General features: G+C 37.9%; 1 protein-coding gene across 1 annotated transcript in view; it reads right to left on the bottom strand.

Moving 5' to 3' along the window:
* Positions 1–3,021: 3,021 nt before the first annotated feature.
* STRN3 (striatin 3) overlaps positions 3,022–15,688 on the bottom strand; it is a 107,989-nt gene continuing 95,322 nt past the window's right edge. The window contains 3 exon segments of the mRNA XM_023751547.1: positions 3,022–4,738; positions 4,819–4,905; positions 10,970–11,083. Of these exon segments, the coding sequence (XP_023607315.1) occupies positions 4,569–4,738; positions 4,819–4,905; positions 10,970–11,083 (371 nt within the window). The 3' untranslated portion in view covers positions 3,022–4,568.

The following is a 15,688-nucleotide window of genomic DNA, read 5'->3' as shown; positions in this document are numbered from 1 at the left end:
TTACCTTTGATTCTATAAAGAACAAAGTTTTGAGGTATGTGAGGTAACCAGAGAAACTAATATTTTGACTGACTTAAAGAGCAGCGAGAGTAGAAATGAGCACTTTATCAAGTTGCTATCAATCTAGCTATCCTAGCTAATAAAAAACAAATAGGGTAATTAACCGTACCTCCGATACGCTTCCCATTGGCTAATCAGGGCGATATGCAAATTAACTGCCAACCAAGATGGTGGCCGGCAGCCAGGCAGCTGAAGCGAACAGGAGGCTTGCTTGCTCCAGTGATGGAGGAAGCCAAGGTTCCCTGCCTGCCACGGCCCGGCTCTGAGCCTGAAAGCAATAGCTCCGAAAGCAACTATGTTTCAATTATAGAAGCTAAACAAACCCCAGATACCTGCTTTTAGCAGCTGAGGCCTCAAGCTGGAGCCGGGCCTCAGAGCTGGAGCCGGCTCTCAGATCCAGTGACAGCCATAGAAGGTAAATAAATCCCAGAAAAAAAAAAAAAAAGGAGAGGTTGGGAGCTTCAGTCGCCCACCAGCCTGAAAACGGCCCTCAGCCCCTCACCCAGACTGGCCAGGCACCCCAGTGGGGACCCCCACCCTGAAAGGGGTGCGACCAGATGCAAACAGCCATCAGCCCCTCATCCAGGCTGGCCAGGCACCCAAGCGGGACCCCCACCCTGATCCAGGACACCCTTCAGGGCAAACCAGCCGGCCCCCACCCGTGCACCAGGCCTCTATCCTATATAGTTAAAGGGTAATTTGCAAACTGACCCTAACAGCAGAACGACTGGGAATGGTCACTATGACACACACTGACCACCAGGGGGCAGACGCTCAATGTAGGAGCTGCCCTCTGGTGGTCAGGACGCTCTCACAGTGGGGAGCTCTGCTCAGCCACAAGCCAGGCTGATGACTGCCAGTACAGCGGTGGTGGTGGGAGCCTCTCCTGCCTCCTCAGCAGCGCTAAGGATGTCCGACTGCAGTTTAGGCCTGCTCCCCGCTGGCAAGTGGACATCCCCCAAGGGCTGCCGGGCTGCCAGAGGGATGTCTGATTGCCATCTTAGGCCCAATCCTCTGGGGAGCAGGCCTAAGCCAGCAAGTGGTCATCCCCCGAGGGGTCCCAGACTGCGAGAGGGCACAGGCCGGGCTGAGGGACCCCCCCCCCCGAGTGCACAAATTTTTGTGCACCAGGCCTCTAGTATATATATAAAAGGCTAATATGCTGTGTCCAACTGGTAGCTATGATGCACACTGACCACCAGGGGGCAGACATTCAACGCAGAAGCTGCCAAGCTGCAGTGCCTTGGCAGCAGCGTTTCTCGGTTGACGCACCCCAAAACCAGAGGGGAGGGAGCCCGATTTCTCCCGGGGCCTCGCAATTCCACTTTCGGACTTGGGTTATGTTGTTGCTAAGTCACTGTTGGCCCCAAATCTGGTTTACTGCATACTTGCCTTCCACACCCAGTATGACAGCAACTTTGCAAGTGCCCTCTCGCACTCCAGGACCCCTCTGGGGATGTCGGAGAGGTGGTTTTGCCGTGATCCCCACAGGCCAGGCCAAGGGACCTCACCTGCTGGAGGGACCCGGCTCATTCTGCAGAAGCCCTTCGAGTTGGAGCCACGCAGCCAGGGAGGGACCTTGGGAGGCTGGCTCCAGGGTGTGTCCGGCCCGTCTTGCCCAGTCCTGCCCCGCTGGCCATCTTCTAATTTCCTTTCAATGTGCATGAATCTGTGCACCAGGTCACTAGTTATTTTTATAAGTAAACATACTCAAAATAAAGAGCTAACAACTAACAGGAGTAAAGAGTAAAAGGATTTTTGAAAAGATGTATTATAATCCAACTTTTGTAGGCATGCCTAAAATTCAAATATACTAGCCCATTTATAACTTTAAATGTATTAAATGAGACGCTCATCTTCAGTGGATAACTTATATTGAAATATGAGAAAACTACCTGAGTAACTAAAATATGAAAAGGCAAAAAATATTAAATATTGAAAAAGTCAACATATTAAAGTTTGCATATATTCTTAAACTTTATAAAACACCATTTAATAAACAAACCTATATAACTTCACATTAAATCACAATTGGAAGCACACTAATAAAGTAAAAATAAAGCGTTCTTTTTGTAACCTTAGTCTTTTTCCAAATGTTTAATATTGTAGAGAAAAATACAACCAAAGTAGATAGAAAAATAAACATATATACTAATTTTTATTTGTTTTAATACATTCCAAGAGGTGAATGTTTATGCATTGCAGTGATAACCACATTTCAGTTAAACAGTAATGCATTGGTTTAGAATAACTGCCAGAAATGCTAGTAGCTTTTGAAAAGCTTCTTAAATTATTTTTAAAAAGTGCCCCTTTGTTTATCAAGTTGAATCTTCAGTTCAGAAAGCTATAAAACTAGTATTTTTAAAAGATTTCCGAAAACTTTGTTTCAACAATAACTAAAACAGCCACTTGGATTTTTATGCTAGATGACAAAATTTCTCAAAGTACACACAATGTGATTTTTTTTTGCATTAGGCATTCACATAAAATTTTGCAATGAAAGTTTTCTAATGTTACCTTCTAATTCCATGTGCAATTCCCTTCAAAGAAAAAGGATATTACCTTGTTGAAGGAGAAGTTTTGAGATAGTAAGTTAACACTATTTATAAGAACAACCTTTAATTAATGAATAATGCAGTTTATTTTCTGCTGAACATTTTGTGGAAACACGTATGGCTAGATAGGAGTGACAACACTACCAATTGAATTCAGATTTAATAAAATAACATGATGTTTAAGGAAATGATTTAAAAGTATATCTGTCTTTTCTTCTTTTTTTGGTCTTTTTGAATTATGTAACTTATGTCAACAGAAGATTTTATTATCCCAAATAGGATGAAATACTTAGCAAGGCATTCTTTATAGTGTTAACTGTTCTAATCTTGCTAGAATATCAATAAGCAGTACAAAGTTTAAAAGAACAGCATAAAAATGAAGGACTCACCAAGGAAATCATCTCCATTTCCTAGTTTAAGGATGGAGGGTAAAGTATTGCACTTTATTATTCAACACAAAATAATGTAGCCAACAGTAACATACATGTACACAATTTAATATTTATTATATGCATTTTATATACATTATTTTTCAACAGTTGTACATTTGCTATGTGGTACAATCTTAAAAATTTGCTGATTCATCGTTTGTAAAACAAAAACCTTACAAAACTCATCAAAACTCGCAAACTGATCAGAAAAGTTTTTGGAAGACTAGAAAAAATATTTTATTGTCTTAATCATGCATTACACAAACAAAATCTTTTGTTACACCATAAAATTAAGCACATTTGAAAAAATAAAACAGGGATAACTAGTCCAAACACAGCTGATTTCTGTATCCTGATTCAATTATTTTGTATCCTATTTGTCATGTAAATAATATTTTACTCCCAATATTTTAAAACAAGATAGTTTTGTTTGGAATCATGGTAAACCAAGATATGTGTCTGGGGAGAATCACCTTGGTATGTAACTTAAACTATAAAATATTCCATTTTTAGTCTATTTTAGACTATTTAAAGAGTTCCAAAATAGATATACAGGTTCCTTTAGCACATTAATAAAAGGATATAAAGAACAACAAAAAGTGAAATAAATAATAAGCTATTAGCAAGACGGATAATCCTTGATAAATAAACTTGTAAATACAGTAAGATGTACAAAATATCACATAGTGATAGGATGCCAAGATTAGGTTTTTTTTTAAGAGTTCATTTGGAGTACTAAACCCCACTATTTCATTTTAATACACTTAATAGTCCTTGGTTTATGAAGACAATTATGTGATGATGAAGGTGATTTAGCATCTTATGGAAGGACTTAGCTGAGCTGTATTAGGCAAAAGAAAGAGTGTGGTTACATAGCAGCGGGTTAGTGAGATCTCTGTGTTTTAGGGTTGTATAATGCAGAAAAACTTCAATACAATCTTAAGCACTGTTGTGACAGGCTAAATATATAAAAAAGACTTATAAAAACTAGAATTTTATCCAAACATTTTGTGCAACTAATGCTAAAATATTTTAAGTTAAATTTTCTTCTTTTTTTTTTTTAAAGCAAAATAAGTTTAAAAGGGAATCTGTGGCATTCAACTGATAAACAGAAGATCACTAAGAGATGAAAAAAAAACTACTCTTGGAGCTCACTTCCCCCCACAAGAGCACCACATCCCTAACCCTAAGGCAGCACACAGAGTCCAAAATAAAAGTCCTTTTGTAAGATCAGACTCCACGTTGGCTTAAAGATACCTAAAAAACAGATATATGCTCAGTTTGTATCCAGACAGGCCACAAATACTGGAGTCCTTTTTTTTTTGTCCCACAAAATACAGTAATTACAATTAAATTAATGAACCTGACATTAAGATTTTAACTTCCACCAATTTATGCCTGCCCTAAATAGCCTTCACCAGGCAGATCACATGTAGTGTCTTATCGGTAACCGTTTTTGATGGCAGTGATGCAGACCCTCTTTTTGTTCAAGCAAATCTGTTGTTATGATGTATTTGTTGATTCACACAAATACTTTGGCAAGGGCATCAGCCCCTGCACTAGCAATATATGCTTTTGATGGATGGAAAGCAACATCATATATTGATTCATCTAATTTCTTCCTATGTGCTGTTATTTCTTGCACACATGTCTTGCTGTCCAAATTCCACAATCTAATAGAACAATCATGGCCTGTAAAAGAACAAATAAAGTGTTTTTGAGTAACAATTCTTTTATAAAGTTTGTGCGCAGTACAGGAAATTCAGACTTACTTCCAGACATCAAATAGATTCCATTAGGATCTACTGCGAGACTTGTAACAGCATCCAAATGAGCTACCATAGAATGGATCATTTTACCTACATAAAACATAACAAAGATAATTATGTTTTCACAAATATTTACTAACTTGATAGGTACTTTAGAAATCATAAAATAGCATGAACATAAGAGACAATCGCTATAGCATTTTTTAAATTGTAGTAAAATATACCTAAACATAAGAGTTACATTTTAACTATTTGAGAGGGTACAATTCAGTGGCTTTTACAACATTCCCAATGATGTGCAACAATCACTATTATCTAGTTCAGAACATTTTCAATACTGCAAAGGGAAACCCCATACCCATTAAGCAGCCATTCCCCATTCCTCTCCCCCAAGTCCCTGGTAACCATTAATCTACTTTTTCTCCCTATAGTTTGGACTATTCTGGATGCTTCATATTAATAAATCATATAACAACATGTGGCTTTTTGTGTCTGCCTTCTGTCACTTAGTGTAATGTTTTCAAGGTTCATGAATTATCCTATAAAATAAAAAGCTAATATGCAAAGCGACTGAATGGTAGAACAACTGGTCGCTATGACGTGCACTGACCACCACAGGGCAGACACTCAATGCAGGAGCTGCCCCCTGGTGGTCAGTGCGCTCCCACAGGGGGAGCGCCACTCAGCCAGAAGCCCTGAGCCGGACTCATGGCTGGCGAGCACAGCAGCGGTGGCGGGAGCCTATCCTACCTCCGTGGCAGCACTAAGGATGTTCTACTGTTGGCTTAGGCCTCTCCCCATCAGTCAGATATCCCCTGAGGACTCCTGGAATGCGAGAGGGCGCAAGCCGGACTGAGGGACCCCCCCAAGTGCATGAATTTTGTGCACTGGGCCTCTAGTAATAATATATTAAAGAGAATTTTAATTCTAATGCAGAACTTTCCCAGTACTTTTAATAGACATTTGTGTTACATGAATTTGACAGTATCTGATAGACAGTGGAAAACATAACAAATATAGGATTGCATCAAAGACAAGATTATGGAAGCTGCAATTAAAATGAAAACAGAAAAAATCTTTCTCATTAAGAGATGTAAAGATTATTTTACATACAGGTTTAATGATAAATAAATCACCAGAGAATACATTCCTACCTAATGATTTCAGTTTCATCAAATTCATTTATCCTTTGAAATGTCAATCGTTTTACATATTAGAAATAAGAGAAGGAGGTAGGAGTACAACATAGAATGATAAATTATTCCAAATTTCCCCAGGTAGTAATAAAACCACTATTCTGGAAAATGTAATTTAATGAATACCTTCACTGAAGATTTGGCAAGGAAATAGGATTCAAGAGCAAGTTAAAATTAAAAGCAAGTTGTGAATACAAAGTTGTGTTGCACAAATACTTTGAGGCAAGGGCCTCAGCCTCTGCACTGGCAATATATGCTTTTGATGAATGGAAATCAACACCATATATTGATTTATCCAAGGACAGAATAAAATAGCAAATAATGATACTTTAAAAATTTCCTCCCTTTTCATTACTTTAATGCCTGGGCTGATCCTAGAGACACGGAGGCTCTCTCCAGAATTCTCGTTCTAATCATTTGCTTTGCATCTAGTCCTGATGACATGCCATTCTGGAACATGACATAGATCTACTTTTATTATTGACTAGAGGCCCGGTGCACAAAAATTTGTGCACTCAGGGTGGGGGGTGTTCCTCAGCCCAGCCTGTGCCCTCTCGCAGTCTGGGACCCCTCGGGGAATGACCACCTGCTGGCTTAGGCCCGCTCCCTGGAGGATTGGGCCTAAGCTGGCTGTCAGACATCCCTCTGGCAGCCTGGGAGCCCTCGGGGGATGTCCACTTGCCATTGGGGAGCAGGCCTAAGCTGCAGTCGGACATCCTTAGTGCTGCTGAGGAGGTGGGAGAGGGCTCCCACCACCAGCGCTGTACTGGCAGCCGTCAGCCTGGCTTGTGGCTGAGCAGAGCTCCCCCTGTGGGAGTGCACTGACCATCAGGGGGCAGCTCCTGCATTGAGCATCTGCCCCCTGGTGGTCAGTGTGTGTCATAGTGGCCAGTCATTCCCAGTCGTTCGGCTGTTAGGGTCATTTTGCATATTATCCTTTTATTATATAGGAGTGCCTAGCCAGCCTGAGTGAGGGGCTGATGACTGTTTGCAGGCTGGCTACAGCCCCTTCAGGGTGGGGGTCCCCCCTTGGGGTGCCTGGCCAGCCTGGGTGAGTGGCTGATGGCTGTTTGCAGGCTGGCCACAGCCCCTTCAGTGTGGGAGTCCTGCTGGGGTGCCTGGCCAGTCTGGGTGAGGGGCTGAGGGCCGTTTTCGGGCTGGCTAAGCCCCCTAGAGGGGACCCTCACCCCATGAGGGTATGGCCAGCCTGGGTGAGGGGCTGATGGCTGTTTGCACGCTGGCCACAACCCTCAGCCACCCAAGCTCCCAGTGGAGGCTGGCTGGAAGCAAGTATCTGGGATTTATTTGTCTTCTATAATTGAAACTTTGTTGCCATGAGCGGGAGGCCACAGCCGGCTCAGGGCAGGCGGAAAGCTTGGCTTCCTCCATCACTCGGGCAACCAAGCTTCCTGCTTGCTCCAGCTCCGTGGCTGCCGGCCGCCATCTTGGTTGGGTTTATTTGCATATAGTCGCTCTGATTGGCTGGTGGGCATGGCTTAGGGTGTAGTGAAGGTACGGTCAATTAGCATCTTTGTCTTTTATTAGTATAGATCATGAGGCTGTAAGTGTTGACCTGAATACAAAACCACAACAAAATCAAGTGTGTGAAAGTTTCTCCAGAAAACATCAAAAGTCCTATCACTTTCTGGCAATACTAAACACTTATCAGTTGAAGACAAAGTTTCTCATAATTTCAAACCACATTTGTCTATTCTTCATTAGTACTAAGTAACGAACAGAATAATTGGAGATTCTTCTCTGCTCTCCTGAGAAACAGAAAAATCATTCAACACACTATCTTTAATTGCTTAGTCCCAAAATTCATCTATCAATTCTAGAATCCATTCCTCTCAATATTCCTATTCAAAACAAACAAACAAAACCCTAGATATGAAATGATTGGCCTCAAAGAAAATAATCTCAAAACATTAGGGGTTAAGTAACAAGCACCATTAGCTTCCTTTAAAATGTCAATTCTATGATGGTAACTCTTAATTCACAATCTAATTCTGATTTCTCTCCTTAGAATAACCCTCTATGTCCTAAATTTAAGGTGTCTTAAACCAAAGAATTCTTTCAACCAATTAGCAAATCTCCCCCATTTCATTAAGGGTGCAATAATTTTCCAAGTTTAATTTCAACTCTCCTGCCTATACATTAAACTAACCTTTACTGATATGTTAAGTCAATTCTGAGTCAACCCTTCTTTTCCATATAGTGAGTTCGAAAATGCGAGTGACCCCCTCTCCCTTCAGATTGAACCATGTATAGAGAGATCACATGCTGAACCAAGTTGGCTGCTGAGCTTCCATGGGTAACCACAAAAGTCACAAAGCATCTGACCCCTGCTTCAGCAACACTTACTTGTAATTTCTCACATTTAACCAATTTCACGTTGGCTCCATGCCTCTGCCACCCCTCTTCCTCCACCAAGATTAATTCTTTGCTCTTATAACAGGCTACCTGGCATCTAAGCTCTTTGACTTGGGCAATCAGTATTATAGGCCACTATGAAATGGAGAAGAAACAGACTAATGTAAACCATGTAGACTCTAGAAGCAAACTGTATGGATTTGAATCCCAACGCTGCAATTTTCCTCTGTTGTGTAGCACTGCACTAATTATTTAACTTCTTTGAAGCCTTTTATTTCAACTGTAAAATGGAAATAATAATAGTATCATATATACCTAATAGAGTTATTAGAAGAGCAAACATGTTAATACACATAAATCAAATACAACAATGTCTCACAGTAAGTAATATACCATTAAGCTCCAAGAAGATAGGGCATTTTGTTTTGTTTACTAAGCATTGAGAAGAACTCTGGCAGATAGCCAATGAATTCTGCTGCATGAGTTCACAATCTATTCAGGACCTTCTTCCTCCAACTTCTCTACCACATCCTACACCTTCTCTCTCATACTCACTAGCTAAGTGTCTCAGTACAGTATACGCAACTCTAATTTGTGCCTCTATCAAACTTTTAAAAATCACAAGCCTCAAAGATCTCTCGGGAACAAAAAATAGAAATTGTAAAATTTTAATTCCTTAAAAGTCAAGGATCTACCATATAATACAACTTAAATAATCTTTTTAAACCAATTTTGTAAACCCCTGCTCAAATATTTTAAGTGGCTTTCACAGTGCATAGCATAAACAAAAATGCATTATTCTTAGGCTGGCTGTGAGAAGTTCTCAATAGTCTGTTTTCTTCCTCCAGACTTACCACTTTGGCTTTGCCTGTAAAAAACCCCCGTGTTGGCCAAAGTTTCTACCACCAAGCCTCTGATCAAAATACGTCCTTACCTGAAATTTCCTACTACTTTCTTCACTTAAAAAAAAAAAAACCTTACCATTGCTTCAAGGCAAAGCTCATACCCTTACTCTGTGAAGACACCTTTACCTAGCAGAGTTCAGGTGCACACACATACACACATCCTGTTTTCCCCAGGTAACAGTTAAGTCCCCAGAAAGCAGAAACCCCATCTTATACATGACAGTAGCCAGTGCACTGCAGAATACAAAATGCTAAATATGTTTCTGTTGTTAAAATCTAAATATTTATCAAACCCATTCATAATATTGATTTCTATGTTTCAGATATAAAAGTTCAATAAATTGAACTCGTGTGTGTGTGTGTGTGTGTGTGTGTGTGTGTGTGTGCGCCTGTATATGGGAGTAAAAGTGAGAGAGGTTGATTTAAAAAGAATTTTTCCAGTGTTTGGAGGCCACTGCTTCAATTTCTTCCCACTAAAGATAAGGTACTAAAACTACTTAAGAGAAATAACAAAATAAATTGGTAGATCTTATAAGACTGTAAGCTCCTTACTTATTAAGTGAAATTTTATTACCACTTTTTCTTGATTTTTGCCATTAAAACAGCTCTAGAGACTCACACTTTACTTTTAATACAACTAACTACGAAAATTCCTGAACCTCCCCTTACAAATCTAAATCTGTAATAATTAATAAAAAAATCAATCTTTTTAGAAATACAATAAAGGAAATTATCTCTGTTCTTGCAGCAGAGGATGATCTTTAGGCTTCAAAAAATGTTCAAAGAATTGTTGATAAGGTGTTAAATGGAAAACATTCACATGAATATGAATAGTCTCTCCTGTGAAATACATAGTCCTGTGAATATCCATTACCTTCTCAACTGTTTTATTGAGTGAAAAGGAATCTGTCCATGAAGTGTTGCTTGAACAAAGGGATTTATGAAAGACTAAAAATATGACCATGTTCTATATAACCTCCAAAGAGAAATCTGTCTTTTAATTTGCTATCTTGCTTGATAATTTGTTGCCCTGCAATAATATTATAATTAATATTTAAGATTTTGATATGGAAGTCCTCTAATACCCCTGTTTTAGCTTCCCCTCAAGGAAGCCTTTCTAGCTGTCAGACCTTTCCTGAAAGAAAACAAACAGTATTTTATATAGTATTCAGGTAATTACAGATGGAACAAGGGTCCTTAAAGAAACTCTATGGCCACATTAATATTTGATTTGACTTCTATATAAATGGTTAAGTTTTCTGACAACAAGAAATACAGGAAAGATGGCAATAAAACAATTTTTACTAATCATCATTTTATCCACTGAGAAATAATTTTAAGAACATATTTGAAATGCCAAACCCCAGAAAGACACCTCTTCTGCTATACTAAATCACAATAGACTATGAAGAAAATAATTTCAAATGGATGGATTTATATTTAATATGAAATGAAAAAAATCATAATACATAGGCAAGGTTTTACTTATATACTTAAGGATAAAACAACATATTATGAACGTGCTACATAACTAAAGCAAAAATCTAAGTTAAAATTATTTAACTTGGCAATTTTGAAGCAGAAAAGTCAATATATTTTATATAAAAGAATAGCATTTTTTGATCACTTCAAATTTACAGAATTATTATGATTGAAAAGAAAATAAGACAACCTACTTACCCGTTTTATTGTCAAAAAATTTGATGTGTCTATCTTCATGAGCAGTTATTGTAACAGGAAGTGTGGGATGACTTACTACTCTATTAATGTGATTACTGGATTGTAAATCTGAAAAATAAAAGCAGATAAAGCACTAAAATTCAAACCTTCAGTTGGAAACTGGATGATGACCTTTTTATTCTTACCAAAAAATAAAAAAAACAAAGCTTTGACATAAAACAAGAAAATCTAAATAAATAAATAATAAAAAATATCTGAGAAATAAAACTAGAGCTCTAGAGGAATACAATTTCTTAAAAAATAAATGTTTAAGCTATCATGTCCTATAATATGGACCCTACTAGGCTCAAGTCTAGAAAAGTTTTAAGTATTTTAATGTAGGTGGTTTAAGAATTCTTAAAAAAACTCACAATTATCATTACTTTTAATGAATAGCCCATAAAATAATTATAAGCATTTAAGGAAAATTCATAAGTGATAATTAGGTGTTTGTAAGAAAGAATCCCCAGCCTACCCATACTGACAAAAATACAAAGAACCAGAATGAATGTCCTTAGGAATAAGACCTTTTCTTTACTGACAAGCTCCTAAGTTTTGATTAGCAATGAGGGAGAACACAGAAGAATCAAAACAAATGGGAAAATATCATCCACATTATTAGACTTTAAGTAAATCAATCATTCCACATGTATATAAGAACTCTTAACTAAACTTAAACACATAACACAAAAAACCCCATATATATTTGTGTGTGTAATTACCTATGGAAGAGGGAAAGAGAAACTAAGGTTGAAAGGGCACTGGGAAAGACACTTCTTTAAGTATTTTAATGTTTTACACGATTAACATTTAAAAAGCTTGATTTTTTAAAAAGCAATCACAAAAAATCAAAAGTAAATTTAAATGAGTGAACTTTACCATATATCCAATTGGTGGTATAAGCACAAATAAATGAACTATTTCAAGTGACTTGAAAGCACAGTAATAGATTACCCATCCCTAGTTTCAGTAACCAAACTATTGACAGTGGTTTTGGTATTATTATTCTGAGATGACTGTGTGTACTGTGAAATAAACAAAATGAGAGATTATGATGATTTTGCTGAACACAGTGAGATTTGGTACGGTTAAAATGAAATAAAGACATAAAAATCAATGAGATAAATCTGAATTTCAATAGGAAGTATTCATATGAATTTATCAACATTTTTTTCTTTTTAAAAAATGTATTTGTAGCTCTGACCACCGAAAAAGCCTAAACCAATGACCAATTCAAGAGCCATGAAATCCATAAGGACCAACCCAAGAGCCTAAACTGTAGTCTCTAAATGTCTTTTTTTCACTCAGAGAATCCATGGCTCCTTAGAGAAATGGCCAATTTCAGATCTGGGGCACAAATCAACAAGATGAACCTAAAATATCTTCTCATATCAGAAAGTAAAACTATCAATGACTCCCAGGGTCATGTCAAAAGGACTCAGGAGCTACATGAATAAATTCCCACTGGCCAAAGATTAAACCATCTGAATAGCAATAAAGATAATAACGGCAATGATTCATAGACATCAAATACATTTATATCTAAGTGAGATTATCCTATATAATAAAGAGCTAATATGCTAATTAGACCAAACAGCAGAATGACCGTCCGGACAACCTTCCGGACGAAGCCGGAGCTGTGAGGGCCAGCCGAGGCTGCGAGAGCCGAGCCCCTTGCACTAATTCCATGCATCAGGCCTCTAGCAATGATAATAAAACAAACAAACAAACAACACCCAATAGACTCTCTGGTCACCTATGGAGGATGCTAGGGAACACTTCATTATTACTATTATGTAAGCTGGTAAATAAAGGGGAGGGGGAATCAATAATTTATTTTGCCTTTCCTTTATAATCTAACTCCGAAGTACCCAATTTATTGATGAGGGGTGTTCCTCTTTACAGAAGTATTCTAGCTAATATATGGAGAAGTAATGAAAGAATTAGAAAATCATTTTTAAACAGCTAATGAATTGACAGATCCAGGTAATTATCATCAAGACTGAAACATAAAAAGATAAACAATAAATAAACCAGACAATATTTACTTTTGATAAAAGTTCACAATTTATGAAGTAGTCTTGCCTAACCATTAAAAACTTTTAAGTGAACACAAATAAAACACTGAACCTAAATTTGAATAAGCCTCTGGAACTAAAACCAATTTAGGAAATAAAATGAATAGAGGAGCTTGTTAAATGATACCCCAAGCAAAATCCAGTTTGTGGAAAATTTTACAGGCAAACTATCCAATTTCTTCAAGTAAAAAATGCAAGGAAGTACAGTATAGAAAATATAGTTAATAATATTATATCTTCAATAAATGGTGCTGGGAAAATTGGACAGATACATGCAAAAAAATGAAATTAGACCACCAACTTACACAAAAATAAACTCAAAATGGATAAAGGACTTAAACATAAGACGGGAAACCATAAAAATATTAGAGGAATCCACAGGCAGCACAATCTCAGACATATGACGAAGCAGTATCTTCACCGATACTGCTCCTAGGGCAATGGAAACTAAAGAGAAAATAGACAAATGGGACTACATCAAAATAAAAAGCTTCTGCACAACAAAAGAAACCATCAACAAAACAACAAGAAAGCCCACTGCATGGGAGAACATATTTGCCAATGTTATCACTGATGTTATCACTGATAAGGGTTTAATCTCCAACATTTACAAAGAACTCATACAACTTAACAAAAGGAAGATAAACAACCCAATCAAAAAATGGGCAATGGACCTAAATAGATACTTTTCAGAAGAGGACAGAAGGCAGGCCAAGAGACATATGAAAACATGCTCAAAGTCACTGAGAGATGCAAATCAAAACGACAGTGAGGTACCATCTCACACCTGTCAGAATGGCTATCATCAACAAATCAACAAATGACAAGTGCTGGCAAGGATGCAGAGAAAAAGGAACGCTCGTGCACTGCTGGTGGGAATGCAGATTGGTGCAGACACTGTGGAGAACAGTTTGGAATTTCCTCAAAAAACTAAAAATGGAACTGCCATTTGACCCAGTGATCCCACTTCTAGGAATATATCCCAAGAAACTAGAAACACCAATCAGAAAGGATATATACACCCCTATGTTCATAGCAGCACAGTTTATAATAGCTAAGATTTGGAAACAGCCTAAGTGTCCATCAGCAGATGAGTGGATTAAGAAACTGTGGTACATCTACACAATGGAATACTACACTGCTGTAAAAAAGACGGAATTCTTACCATTTGCAACAGCATGGATGGAACTGGAGAGCATTATGCTAAGCCAGGGGTCCTCAAACTTTTTAAACAGGGGGCCAGTTCACTGTCCCTCAGACCGTTGGAGGGCCGGACTATAGTTTAAAAAAAACACTATGAACAAATTTCTATGCACACTGCACATATCTTATTTTGAACACTTGGAGTGCGGGAAACGAGTTAAGTCGGCTCGCGTGAATTGCGCGTACTCCGTGGGAGCCGTCTTTAACTCGGTTCATATAGATTTGCGGTGGAGTGCGGGAAACGTGTAAACTCGGGCCGATTGTAACTGCGTATTACCAAATATTTGTTTGTAATCCACCCTTTTGGTGGATGGAACAAAATCAAAAGACAGAGCCATCTTATATTTTGGCGGGAAATTCACCCGCACTCCAAGTGTGAAGTAAAAAAACAAAACGGGAACAAATACAATATTTGTATTTGCATGTGGCCTGCGGGCCGTAGTTTGAGGACCCCTGTGCTAAGCAAAATAAGCCAGTCAGAGAAAGGTAAGTATTACATGATCTCACTCATTTGTGGAATATAATGAACAACATAAACTGATGAACAAAAACAGATCCAGAGACAGAGAAGCATCGATCAGACCGTCAAACCTCAGAGGGAAGGTAGGGGAGGGTGAGGGTAAGGGGAGAGATCAACCAAAGGATTGGTATGCATGCATATAAGCCTAACCAATGGACACAGACACCATGGGGGTGAGGACATGAGTGGGGGTGGGGATAAGGGGTGGGAGGGTAATGGGGGAATAAGGACACATATGTAATACCTTAATCAATAAAGAAAAAAAATTATAATAACCGTGTATGGTGCCAGGTGGGTACTTGGTATCAGGGGGACCACTCTGTAAAGTACATGATTATCTAACCACTATACTATACACCTGAAACTAACACAAAATAATATTAACTATAAACTGTAATTAAAATCAAATAAACATGAAAAAATATAAACAAGAGATGGAGGGGGAACCTACAGATGAAAAGAGACCTGAAAAACTTATCAGCCAATCACAATGCAGAGTATTATTTGGATTCCTACTTAAATAAATTGTAAAATACACATCATATCCTATACTTACAACATTGACCATTTATGCATAATTATTGGGGCTACATGATGAGTTCATTAGGCTCATTATATTATTTTCTCTACTTCCATATGTATTTCCATTAAAAATTTAAAATTAATTCATTTGCTTTCACCTTTACATTGCTTTACTCCCTCTTCTGTCCTCATATACCCACCCAGCTTATTTTTAAGCATAATTTCAGGAAATAGAAATAATGTAAATAAGTTAAACTATAACACAATGAAACTATTTTTTTCATCCTAAATTTAAATAGTCAAAATGTGAAAATTAAAAACCCCCTCTATTGTGTAGTAATTCTTTTTAAAGTTCAA

Source organism: Myotis lucifugus, unplaced genomic scaffold (genome assembly GCF_000147115.1).
Source record: "Myotis lucifugus unplaced genomic scaffold, Myoluc2.0 scaffold_22, whole genome shotgun sequence".
NCBI lineage: Eukaryota > Metazoa > Chordata > Mammalia > Chiroptera > Vespertilionidae > Myotis > Myotis lucifugus.
Note: the sequence above shows the minus strand (reverse complement) of the source record. Positions and strands in the feature narration are given on the sequence as shown.